Here is a 13,810-nt window from a genome sequence, read left to right on the forward strand (position 1 = left end):
CTAAAGCTGAAGAGGGCCAATTTCCAGAAAGACGCTGTGGTCCTGCTGAGACACTACCACCTCTGCCCACACAGGTACTCTCAGAGAGATGTCTGTAGCATCCTGGGCCAGGCTCCCCTTACAGTCAGGACGCCGAGGGAAGCTGTGGAGCACGCTCCAGGCAAAACCCGAGGCAGTCTCACTCCAGTTTTCTACCACTGCACAGTCGTGCCCAACCACCCACTATAACCAAGGCTTTGTACAACGCTTTATATATCCATTTTTGGGTCTGCCCACATGCTCACTGCTATATGAGGCTGGATACCAAAGGTTTTAGCGTCTGTACTGGAAAAAAAATAGCTATTGACTCCAACCGGGCAAGGATTTCACACATTCAGTTCAGAGCCAAATACGCAAATTTTCTACTGCAGGAATTTTTTGCAGACAGCCGTGAGCTACTGCAGAAGCCTGAACAGACTCCAGGCCGGCTCATTTACTTGCAGCCTTGATTGCCACCTGACATTTCAAGCGAGCGGTTATTTCCCCCCTTGCCGGTGTGTCCCACTGCCGCACTCCAGCCCTGCATGGAGGAAAACCTTTCCTTCACCGAGGCTGCACAGCAGTGCTGCTATTTATTGCAGATCTAGGCAACAAGGAAAAGAACAGGTCAAGCTGGAACCGGAAAATACCATGGCCTCCTTCTCAGTTATATTTGGGACCTTTCGCATCCAGCAGCAGACTGGGGATTAGATATTTAGACAGCATGATTTACTATGAATTGCCAGATGACTTCAGTAGAGGGGCTTTGGATGTGTCTAACTTCATCTAAAATTTGCAGACACTTGGAGCACGATGCAGGATTTGCTTCTGTTATGAACGAGGGAATTTTTACTTCATTTTTTTTAACGTCATTTTTTACTTGAGCTGTGCGTACATTCTTGAGAAGTTCAACAAATCTACAACACTGACCATCTTACTCTGCTAATGGAAATGCCAGCTTGTTTACTACTGTATTTAAATTTGTCTTTGAATTATTTTAAATTCTTTTTTTTTTCTAGATAAAAGATTAGAAATAAGGTCCTCTACTACATTTTATAATACGCTGTCTGAATGCGTGATGAGTATTCTTAAGAAAGGAATTCTTTCCTTTAGAGACAAAGCTGGTAATAGTTATTCCATCACAAAGACAGGCTACAGGACTGTCCCATACCGCAGAAGGAGACTGGCCTCTCATCCAAAGTCCTATCCTGACTTTCCAGTGACTCATGCAAGTATCTCCAGAGCACACAACAGGAGTTTTGTCTCCTAAGCCTCAGTCCATCAAGATAGTTAAAACTAACTTCAACCTCACAGTCAAGCCCAAAGGCTTGATTACTAGTCACCTTTTTTTTTTTTTAATGTTTCAAAATTGCTTTTTATCTGCCTGTATCTGAACACTTAATGAAGCTTGTGGGTGGAAGCAGAAGAATGCATGTGAATGAAGATACTTATTACAGGTGCATGTAACACAGCTTATTGCTCCTTCCCCTGAAGTGCCACAGACAGCTTTTACATATGGTGCGAATGGAAAAGGCAGGACAATTTCCTTCCTGAAACACTGATGAACTGTGCTGATACATAAAGGAAAATACTAACATTGTCAATTGCCATTTCTCACACTGTTCACCTTTTTCCTAAATAAAAACTAGAAATCAACACCTGAAACTGATCTGTTTAATCTGTTTCCATCACAAGCATTGCTGAACACATCCAAACAGTGGAGCTGAAAAAGTTTAAGCCCAATTTCCATTTAACTTTTTCTTTCTTTATTCTACCTTCTCTCTCCACTCTAATCTCACCCCAAGGTAGTTTCACAGTCTGACTCACTTTGCTCTTTCCCAGCCTAGTGAGTTCCAGCAATGACAAAATGTAATGCTACAGATTTGAATTTTACTCTAAGCCCCGAATTACCACAATGGACATTTTGTTCAGTGTTGTACCATGTATGGTTTCTTTTTTTGAATTAAAAACATCAGCCCAACTCATGATAGCATAGTGGGCTTCATTACATTTCCCAGACTTGGTGTGCTGTACAGCTAGCAGAAGACCAATTTCATAGCTGGGTTAACTAAAAGAGAGACATATTAATGCTTTGCCCCATATCCTACCATGTACTCAGTACCAGAGCCAAGAAGAGGAAGTTATGTTTTGACTGTCACTTGCTTTCTCGAACAACTGTGCGACAGCCCTTCAATCACTATGTGAGAAAAATGGGGCCTTTTCTTTTTGACTGTACCTGGCTCATGTATATAAATCACTCACTGAAGCCCACCGAGTTGCCTTTTCAACCAACAAAATGGAATCCTCCTTTTTATGCTTCAATAAAATAAAATGGCAATAAAATGATACATGCACTGAAGGATGTTGACTATTTCTTTTAACTAACTCTAAATGTGGCAACTCGTAACAGATCTTCAGTCAGCAAAGGAGTAAATTCAGTGATGTGTGTGCTCTTAGCAACACAAGTGCGTTTACAATTACCTTTACAAAACACATGCAGAAGTAAGAAATTTTCCCTGGATGGATGAGACTGGCTGTGTATCTATCCTAGTGTCCCCACTCACCGACCAGCACCAGGTGCTCTGGGGGAGAAGCAATGTAGTAGATAATTTCAAAATAGCATTCCCTAGAGACAGGTCTACCCTCAGCACCTGGCGATCTCATTTTAGCAGCTGATGTCAAGTTTACCCCAAGGTGTATGACTGCCCTTTCAAGCAATTTTATTCGAACGTAAGTATAGATGTTTTTCTTACCCTGACTTACAAATACCTAAACCTTTCCTGAATGCAACTTAGTACTTCCACTCACCGCTCTCCCATGAAAACAGCTCCCAAAGGTTAATCATGCATTGCAGAAAAGGCTGTTTTTCTCTATTAGTTGAAAACCTGTGGCTTTTTCATTTGATCTTATTTTTCTTGCCACATATACAAAGTAAACATAACTACAATTGTCCAATTAAGTGCCTCTTCCTGTTCCTATCAAAGTCAATGGCAACACTTTCTAAAATCAGATTTGTTTTCTTACTCATTAACTGTAAAATACAGAAACCTGAAAGGAACTTTCCAGCAAGGGAGATATAGCAAAGTCTATCAATATACAATAATTATGACAACAAACTAACATCAGGATAAAATAACAGAAAATAAATTCCAGACTTCTAGCTGCATTTGGAAGTTATCTGGTTTCATAGTCTAAGAGCCAAAAAAAAAAAAAAAAAGGGGAAAAAAAAAGCCATCAGATTGTTAATGAGACTGAAAGCCAGAGTAAAATAAAAATCCCTCAAATCTGTCATCAGCATTCATGTTTGCCAAGAAGGCCTGGATGTTATCCTGCTGGGGAAGAGATGATTTATGGCACCACACACCTTCATCCATCCTATTATTATATATGAAATGGAAAATAAAACAGGTCGGTACTGCCCTAAAAAATAATCAGTATTTTTCTGCCACCAAGTAACAAGTGTTATTATTATTACTAAATTAGCAGGAGAGCAGCCACGAGGTGCTCATAAATAAATTATTTTTAAAAACCCAACAAACCAAACAGGGCTAGACTCCACCCTCCCAAGGGCATGAAGGAAAATTAAACAGGCCAGGGAGGGAGGCGGGAAGGGCTGGACCTAGCGCACACCAAGGGCTGATGGCCAGGCAGCAGCAGCCGGGACCATGTCCGGCACCCAGTGCCCATTGCCATCTGCGGTGATGGAAAGGGATGGTCAGAAAGGCCTGCGGAAAGCTAGGGACTGCCAGCCCTCTATGAGGCGGAAAGATAAAACAGGCAAAGACCAGACACCCACCAAATAGAAGTGTGCATGTGATGGGAGCAGGGAGCGTGCATGGCTGGGGCACACACTGCGCGCTCACCCCTGCCCACCCATACCCTTTGCTGTAACCCTGATCACCAAAAGGGATGGAAATGCAACAGCCAGAAAATAAAAAGTCACTTTGCCACGGGAGAGTTATTTAATCAGATCTATTGCAACAGTTTTTACCTACGGCTTCTCAACTGATGAGGCTGCTGACCCAGACCCCAGGCCAGGAGCGAGCGCCTGCTGCCCCGCCAGCAGCCCCAGGGCAGGGCCGCCATGCTCAAACGCTGCGGGTTAGCCCTGCGAGGTGGCTGCAGAATGAAGAGGGGAGACAAGGACACAGCAAGATTGCTGGCAGCTCGTGCTAGCGAGCAGAGGGGCGTACAGAGAGCCACCACTTCAGCCGGCCCTGCCCCCAGCCCCAGGCCTGGCATCTCTCGGTGGTGATGGCGGAGCGCGAGGCTGTCTCACTGGTGTGCCAGGCACCAACCATCACATGAGAACAAAACCACAGCAGAGGTTTTGGAGCGACACCTGAGCACCGCTCCTGTTTCTACATCCACCGCCCTCCACCATCCCAGGTCCAATCCACTGAAAGATGACCCTCTCATCAAGAACGCCTGTATCGGGCACAGGGGTTTAACGTTTGCTGGCAATTCAGGACAAAGTTCCCATGCTGCCTTAGGAAGCCCAGGCCCTGGTATCTGGCCGCTGAGAAAATGTTTCTGCTCCACATGCAATTTCACACATCACTGCATAGGTCTTGTGATTCTCCTGCTAGAGCTGTGCTTTGCCATTGGAGAAATGCTTGTGCCTCTGCAGAAAAACTCAACTGGATTTTCTTCATGGATTACCAACTCCATATTTCAAGCTACATGCTCGAAAAACTAAGCTACTTACTGCCCAGCAGAGCTAACGCAGCAGCTCGAGAGAGACCTGTGTTAATGCAGGCACAGAACTAACTTCTTTCTCAATATTGAAAGTAAAGTAAAACTTTTTAATAGGATTGCTGTTTGAACTTTACGGTTCTTTGCAAGATCAAGGCGAATGACATCACCTCCATAACTGAGACCCCTGGTTCTGAAATTTTAAAGGTCACAGTCAATACATATATTTAAAAGAAAAAAACCAAACACAAGACTTCTGAGAAAATACACAACCTAATGCTGTTGCAAGTTACTGAGAAAGCTATTATAAATGAAAGGGACTAGAGAACCACAATCGTTTTCTCTTTCTGCCCTTCCTCTTCTCCTCCTTGCTTCGGCACAGATCTTCCACAGAATGAATTTCTCGCTCTTCAGCAACAGCAAAAAAAGAAAAATATTTTGATAATATTTTGAGAATTCGATTATAAACCCACAAAGCCACAAAAACTGGCAAAGGACCTACAAGGTGTAACACTTGAAACTGCCAATTCATTTATTTAACTGAGTGGATTTCAGATAGTTTCCTTTTACCAGTCAAACAGTGACTTGGGGTTAGCCCCACTGGGGATTGAGTCGTTACAAGGCCACATGTTGTTGGTAAAAAAACTCAAAGTGCCTCTGCTCCAGTGCAGGGCATCAGGCTCCAAGCCAGGCACCGTCCCATGCTGGACGAGTGAGACACTTTTGCTTAGGACTTGCAAGAGAAGTAATGTGCTGTGCAGGCAGGTGCCTGGCCAGACTGCTCGGACAGCAGCTCCAAAGCACAAGATCTTGGTCACTGCCCCATGTGTGAGCACAGGAAGGCCCCTGTGCTACACTGATATCCACAACCTCTAGCACTGTCCCAGAGGCAGAAACATCTGCCATCCTGAGCCTTCATGAGGGGGCTATGGACCATTGTGGGGCATGGTGACTCTCCACACTTCCTTTCCAAGGTGTGCCACCAAGCAAAGAAAACTAATGATTTACTAGGAAAAGAAAAAAAAAAAAAAAAAAGGAAGCTCAGTGATTAGGACAGTCAATCCGGGAGAAGGGAAATCTGAGGTCTAGTTACTGGTTCAAGAAGTGTTTATTCATTTGATTGTAGACAGACAGCTGAGAAAATGTATCCGTCAGTGGGAATTAGACACCTTCGTTCCTCCTCCTCTGCCAAATGAAATCTCACCCCAAAAACCAGCAGCCATCTGGCAGATGAAGCCTCCTGAGATGTTGGAGATGAGGGTGTATAGTCCCCTGCCAGGCTGGAGAATCTCTGGCCTCCCATTACTTCCAGAGAGGCCTTAACCAAGGAGTCACCAGGAAAAGCAGGGGCTTCTCCCTGGCTGTGTTTGCGCATGAGGATGGCACATGAGTGACAGCAGCCACGCCAGAGAATGCCTGCCAGCTTTGGGACACAGAAGTTCTTGGGAATGGTGAACTGCACAGCATGTTCTCCTCTTTCAAGGCAGAAGCAGCTCCTGGTTGGCTTGGGTGAGGAACAGCAAGAAGCCAGGGGCTTCTGCCACTGTTCTGGCTAGGCAGGCAGTAAGAGCATGCAAGCACTTATGTACCACCTAAGGTCTACTTCAAAAATCTAAATCCTTCCCCAAAAGCAGTTTGAACTCTCAAACAGAATAAAGAACCGCAATAAAAGAACAGAATCGGATGAAAACACACGACCATCAAATGTAAATATTGTCATTTAAAATGACGCTTTCTTGGCTGAACTTCAACATGATGCTGCTTCTCTCACCTGGGCTTCTTTACACCAAAAATGTACTTGTCTACACATATCTGATGGTGCCTGTGTCTCCTTCTACAGCTCTCATGATCTTGCTTTTTCTTCAACAGCTCGAGGAAGAAGCCATATGTCGGACTAGAAATGCCCAGAGCTAAGCACAGCTCCTGCATACATTAGGTTGTGTGCCCAAAGAGGGAACCCATCACTGCAAGACAAACACAGTTATTTCCCTCGCACCAGCTGCATCACTTCAATATTCCCTACGTCAAAGTCAAAAGTCGCCAAGTGCGACATCCCGCTGCCAAGCCAGTCCTTCTGCAGCTCAAACACCAGGCTCTGAAAAATGAAATGAAGCCATTAAGTTGTCAGTCAGAAAGCATACATTATACCAAGTACTACGAAATTGCAGAGATGAGCTGGTTCTCCTCTTACTTCTTTTGTAACACAATTAAGATGTTATCAGGCCAAAGTACAATATTGTGGTATCCTGGCCTACATGAAAATCTTTGAAAGCTTCATTTATTTGCCACCAGAACCACAAGCTAATAATACAGCCTCCGTGCAGGCAGTCCCCATCTGTTGCTTTTTCTAAGTTTTGAACAAACCCATGACACTGTGTATTGTAAGGGTATTAACAATGCCCAGACACCATTAACAGCGATGTCTAGTGCCTAAAATTTATACTTCAACAGCCATAGGCCCCTCAAACCTGCCCTTTGAGATGCTTCTTTCCTTCTTTGTTTTCTTTGCAATATAAATAATTCAGATCCTGAAAATACACTGCCAACTTACAGAACCGATTCAAACCGAACAGATAAATAAGAAAGATGTGGTAACCAAACTTCAGACCCAAGTGTAAGACATAGGCCCATACAACAGACTCAAACAAAGCTTTGTAACATATGCTTGTGACTAATGCCGATGCTCTCTTCTCTACTACTATACAGTCTCTAATAAACTTATCACTCCACAACATACCGGGGAGACACAACAAAAAGAAGGAGAAGGCTACAACAGCTGGCGCTCCCACTTGTTGCAGGAACCTGTGTGACAGGGAGATCTTGTAGGCAGCTGTGCTGAGGTCCTACAAAGCATCATCACCTACAAGGCCATCAGCTACTTCTGAAGAGCCATTTATGGCACTTTAATAAGGTTTGTACACGGGGTATGCTGCAAATGCTTAGCTGAAGACTGTGTATATTAAAGCATCCTTTTCCACTGACAGATCCTGAAAGCTAGAGAAAGAAAAGAAGAAAAACCCACTGTCCCATGCCATCCTTGATTTCTTCTGCCTGAAGAGAGGATCCTAAAAGCTGTGTTTGCAACTTGATGTTAGTCTTCTGCTCTTTGTAATGAGCTAGAAGGTTTTGCCTGTCTTTAATAATCCCATGGCTCAAAGGTACCAGCCATTTAACAAACAGACAGGCAAAAGCCACCTTGGAGTAATATTTTGCACATCTTCTTCCATGTGTACATTACAAATAACACGTGGCAGTAAATGGCATCACATGCATCCAAATTCTGGAGCTTTTGTTTATAGGAAACCTCAATAAATAATGCAATGGCTATTGATAGAAAGCATCTTTTCTGTTTCAAGGCAGTCAGTGTTTATAGTCAGAATTTCTTGTATTTCTAACCATCAAGAAACAGCTCCAGCACGTGCCTCATCTGGCCAATCACATCTGGTAACACCTGTCTTTTCACATTCTCCGTTTTATTCATTATTTATGTTTCTCTTTACACAATACACCCGCAGGACAATACATCTCCAGCATGCTTACGGATTTGATCCAAAGCTTACTGGAGTCAACAGAATGACTTCACTGGCTCTGGAGCGAACTGAGGGCCCCAGCTCCGCAAACGGGCTTCCAGCCTGAGGAGGGACTTACGCACAAGTTAGGCATCCCAGCCCAGAAGTGCAATCGCAAAATCCCTAACCCTTTAGCTGCTCATCCTTTAACCAGCCAAGGTCTCCAAATGCCTGAACTGTTTGTGGATATTTTTTTTTCCCCAGTTATCTGTTTTGTGAAAAAAAAAACAAACACCGACAAACCCTCTGTAGTGATCCGTGAAACAGGGGATCCAGGAATAGGTCTCTCTCTCCCAAGTGTGGTCCCAGCCACTGAGTGGAGTCATCTTATGTGTGTGCATATATGTCTGTGTCTGTGTGTCTGTATGTATATATATATATATTTGCATATACACATATATATGTATATAAATACAGAGAGACACACATGCACGCACACACATTTTTTGCTTCCCCTTCTGGCCCCATGGATCTTGAATTTTTTTTCTTCTTGGTGGTAGCAGGGGAGAGCAGGAGAACAATCCTGCCTCCACTGTGACTTGTAGGCAGGGATCTGCAGCACTCCTCTGGGAGGTGTGCAATGTGGACTTCTGCTGAGGAAAGGTCCCCAAAGCCTTCCTCTCTCCATTATGGCAGAACACATAGATGCCCTCTGGATCCCTGGACACTAATACCCTTTAGTCAGTCGGGTTCAGCAGCAGGAAGGTAGCATCTTCATTTTTTAACGGAGATGGTCAATGCGTGTGGAACGTTACTTAGCCTAACACTGACTTAGCAAGAGACCCAATGCTAAAAATTTAATGCAGCAATGCTTCACAAACACCAGGCTTGCGAACCGTGTTAACTGGGAAACAGACTGCATTTTACATTCCTTTACACACACCTCCTAAAGGTGTGCTGTGTGACTGAGTCAGCTCTCTGTATTTCACAGGGGACCGGACCTGAAATTGCTGGTGTCCTACCTAGCTGACCTCCATTTCTAGGTGACTTATGCCAGCTCTCAGCCCATATGTAAAGTTTCTTCTTCAGTATAACTTCTGCCATTTCTTCCTCCAATGCATTACTATCATAAGCTTTACACATACAACAGGTTTGGTTTGTGGGAGAGCAGCTGGGACCACATTTTGTTACACTATCAATTAATACAGGAAAAAAAGGAAAGAAATACCCTTCCAATTTCAATGTGGTCATTTATTTTGGAAAAAGAGAGAAAAAAACCTTAAGGCTTTTAAATTGACTACCAGTGTAAAACCTGTCCATTTTCCACAAGTGGAAATCTTTCCTTTCTGAGTGATGTTGAAGCCAGCCCCAGCCAGAGGTGATCCCTACCCCAGGAACACAGTCACCCATCTGATCACAATTACTCATTTTCCAGAACAATCCCACAGACACGGCTCCCAGCACCTTTGTTTCATCTCGAGACATGACAGACTTTTCACACTGGACATAACCTATACCATAAAACCCCACTCCAGTCGCCACTGCAGCTGTAGACGCTGGAACCGACGGCCACCAGCCCACCCGTAGCACCAGGATCCTGCGTCCATCGTGCGCCGGCCTGGCACGCCACCCCTAACGGGGAGGGATGCCGGCACACACACACGCACATCCAAGTGGTCCTTGCTGCCCCCATGCTGGGGACTCACCACCACATGCCTGTCCCCCACAGCTGCTGCCCCTTCCCACCCCACCGCGGGACCTTGCCTCGGCCAGGGCTGGTGCTGCCAGCGGGCGAGGGCAGATGAGGGTAGGAGCGGGGAGACCGCTAAAGAAGAGGGTGCCTCGCTTATCCTTTTCGCTCCTGAGCTGTAGCTGCTGCCCCCCATTCCAAACCGCTCCACTGTGACCCCACAACGAGGTGGGACTTGACCTCTGACAGAGGCCTAGGCTGCTTCACGACGCACCAGTGCAGACGCCCCCCGGGCAAACTCGCTGCTCCCCGCAACGCAAGCGCAACCCCCTGAGCACTGCCCACCGGGGCCCTGGCAGCCACGAGCCAGAGCCAGGAGAGGGAAGGAGCGATAGGGGGGACGTACCCAGCCTCCGTTGTCCTGGATCCAGTTGTGCAGGTGCCGGTTCAGGTACTCGGTCATCCAGGCGGCGATGCTGTCTACAAGGGGAGACATTTCCCGGTTGACGCTCTCCACGCACATCACGCCGCCAAACTCGAAGAAGGCCACAATCCTGCCCCAGTTAACCCCGTCTCGGAAGAGCTCCTCCACCACCGCCACGAAGCGGCCCCTGGCCGTGAAGGGCGTCAGGTGCAGCTGGCCGGACATTTGGGCAAAGTCCCTCTGGTAGCGGCGGGAGAACTCGTCGCCCGCCTGGCGCAGGGCGAGGTGGACGATCTGGGGTGCGGGGCGCAGCCCCTCGGCCGGGGGCGCGTGGCTAGCAGCAGCCGAGCCGGGGGGCTCGGGGTGCGGAGACACCAGCCCAGTGTGATCAGAGGAAGTCCCAGCAGCAGCAGCAGCGACCGCAGCAGCAGCAGCAGGAGGAGAGAGACCTGGAGGCAGGGGTGCCCTGTCCTCGCCGGCAGCCCAGTCGTATCCCCTCTGCGAGAGTTTATAGTGGATGTACTTCAGCACTATCTCCCGGTTATCGTAGCCTCTTCTCCCCGGATGAGCCATAATTCCCAAGAGGAAGCAGCAAGAGGAAGGGAGAGAGGAAGAAGAGGAGCAGGATGAACCCAAAAAAGTAAAGCAGCCAATAATAATAAAATTAATAACACCAAAAATTATAATCCAGTTACTGTATCAGGCACGGTTTCATTCATGGTGGTGTGGGGGAGTTCTCGGGGTCTCGGAGGTACTTTTGTCTTCTCAGTGTTTCCTCCTCGGTTTGAGATGCACGGTATAAATAGGGATTAAAATGCTGTAAATACTTTACTTCCAGGTGCACATTTATTACTTATTACAAATTTACTTTAGGACCATGTCCTCCTCGGTGTTGAAATACATCTTAAAAAATATTATACCGATTCAAAATCAGGTGCATTTTCCCCTAGGTGCTGAACTACCACGGACACGAAGGAGCGGACGAATGCACACCGTAAAAACTGCAATTCAATACGATTTGCTAAACAGCCTTGGATGAACGTTAATCCAGCAACGCACTTTAAGCTAGAAACCTCAACACTGCTTTTTTTTTGTTAAGTTACACAAACTAAATTTCCTCTGTAAAGTACTTACTTGGACTATAAATATGTTCCTCTGTCAAGTTTCCTCTAAAAAAAAAAATAGCAACAACAAAACCCAAACATCACAAGTCTTCAGAAACGTTAAGTTCTGGCCGCTTTGATGCTTCAAGTCACCAAGGGGATGGGAAGGGGACAAAAAAAAAAATCTCTCTACGATTTCAAATGTTTTTTCCCAGACTCCTGTTTAACAGGCATCTCCAAAGATGTGTCAAAGCTCAGAAAATCCCGCCTCGCAGCCCGGGAAGGCGAACAACCCCAAAGAGACGGAAAATCCTGGAGACCAGATGAACCACATTTGAATCCAAGCTCTCGCAGAAGTGCTCCGTTTTTCCCTCCAGTGCAACGTACAGACATAGGCATTTACGTAGTTTCATTCAGACACCGATCGCAGGAGCCCGGTGCTTCCACACACACGCACGCACACACCAAAAAAAAAAAAAAAATTGAAAAAAAATTTATGTATTTAGGAAATTAATTCTTTTTCACGAGAAAGAGCGTAAAAAAATTAACAAAAAAAAAAAATAAAGAAGGAACATTGCTTTTGACTGTGGCTCCGGCGAGAAATGCCATTTCCCGAGCAGCTTTGTATCAGAGGAGGAAGAGCCCCGGCGCCCCGCGGAGGGGCGCGGACGGGGCGCGTGTGCGGTGCGACTGGTGCCGGTGGGGACCGCGGCCGCGGCGCCGCTGCCCGCCCGCCCGCCCGCCCGCCCGCGCAGCCCCGCGCACCCCGCCGGCTCCGGGCGGCTCCTCCGGGCGCTCCGCGCTGCTGCTGCCGGCGGCGGCGGCGGCGGCGGCTCCGGGCGGCGGCGGCGGCTCCGAGCGGCGGCGGCGGGCGCGGGCGGGGAGCTCTCCCGGCGGCGGCGGCGGCGGCGGCGGCGGCGGGGGGAGCGGAGCGGGGCGGCGGGGGCGGGGAGAGGCGGGGAGGAGCGGAGCCCGAGGGGGAGGCTCCGGCCCCGGCCCGGCGCGGCGCAGCCGGGCGCGGCGGTTTCCTAGAGCTCCGCCTCACGCTTCATTCAAGAAAAGGGGGGAAACGGGGAAGGGGGGCGGAGGGGGGGTGTGCTAAAAAGAAAAAAAAAGGCGGGGGGAGGCGAGCAGCCCCGCGCAGCCCGGGCCCGCCCTCCATCGCGGCGCGGGGCTGGGGCCGGCGGCGGGGCGATGGCGATGGCGGTGGCGGCGGCGGCGGGGCGGAGCGGTGCGGAGCGGCGCGGAGGGGCGGCACTGGGGCGGCGGGTGGTGCTGGCGGCCCGCGCCGCCGCCCGCCCTTCGCCGCCGCCGCCTCCGCCGGTGCGGAGGAAGCGGGCGGCGGGGGCCGGCAGGCAGGCGGGTGGCTGCGGGCTGCCGGCCCTCCGCGGGGGAGCGCCCCCGCGCCCCGCTCCGCGCCTCTGCCGCCCCGCGCGGATTTATTGAAAAATAAAATAAAATAAAATAAAATAAAATAAAATAAAATAACAATCGGGGGTGGAGAGGACAAACAAGCCCGAATCACCCTTTTTAAACAGAAAAGCGGCCCAGGCGGCAGGCGAGGTGGGGCGGGGCGGTCTGCCCTGCCCTGGCAGCAGCCCTTGCGCGGGCGCGGAGGCCGTGCGGGGCCGGGCACCAGTGACAGGCCGGGCTCCGCGGGCCGCCAATGCCGGTGACCCCCCCCCTCCTCGCCCCCCCCGCGATGTCGGGTCCCGCACACTTGACCCACGCACCCGGTCGGTTTCCAGGCGCGTCCGTGGGATAGGCGGGGGGTTGGATTTGGGGGCTTCTTGCAGAGACGGGTACACACGGCTCTGTGCCTGCGCCCGGCGCCTGAAGATAATTATTTTTTTTGCTTTAAGAGGGGTGAAGCGAATTGTTTGGAGGTTCGATTAGTCTGGAGCTTGACCAAAGAAGCGCAGATAACCTTCAAAGCGGGTTAAACCCAGAGAGCCAGGCAGTGGCGATGGCTCGGCCCCCCCTGGCACCCCAACACGAGGGCAGGGGTGAGGGATGCTGAGGCAGCCCCGGCTGCAATGGGGAACCATCCCGGGGTGCAGCCGAGCGGAGTGGGAGCAGGGGGTACTCGGCACCTTTCTCTGCTTAGCATGAGAGGGGGATAGAGACGTTTGGTAATTTAGGCCGATTTTTGCCGATGTGAGGGTGACTCGTATGATAATCTCATACATCAACTACCCTGAGCCTAAAAAGACATCAAATGCATAAATAAAGCTGTGAACGTGAGTTTGTTTTGACAGGGGACGGAGGGTCCGAACGCGCTCTGCCCTCCAAGTCTCCATTTTCAGGGTCACGCTCCCCTCGCCCGCTGCCCCATCACGCGTGGGTCCCGGGCTGGCAGCTCCAGCCAGGG

General features: G+C 48.8%; 1 protein-coding gene across 2 annotated transcripts in view; it reads right to left on the reverse strand.

Annotated features, from left to right (window-relative positions):
• Window positions 1–12,113, reverse strand: part of BCL2 (BCL2 apoptosis regulator) — a 92,373-nt gene extending 80,260 nt beyond the window's left edge. Inside the window, exon 1 of one of the 2 annotated variants that reach the window (XM_074899577.1) lies at window positions 10,315–12,113. In XM_074899577.1, the coding sequence (XP_074755678.1) occupies window positions 10,315–10,909 (595 nt within the window). In that variant the 5' untranslated portion in view covers window positions 10,910–12,113. The remainder of the gene's footprint in view (window positions 1–10,314) is intronic. The other variant, XM_074899576.1, reaches the window with a different exon arrangement.
• Between the last annotated feature and the right edge of the window lie 1,697 nt (window positions 12,114–13,810).

The sequence above is a fragment of the Athene noctua genome, chromosome 2, assembly GCF_965140245.1.
Source record: "Athene noctua chromosome 2, bAthNoc1.hap1.1, whole genome shotgun sequence".
Lineage (NCBI taxonomy): Eukaryota > Metazoa > Chordata > Aves > Strigiformes > Strigidae > Athene > Athene noctua.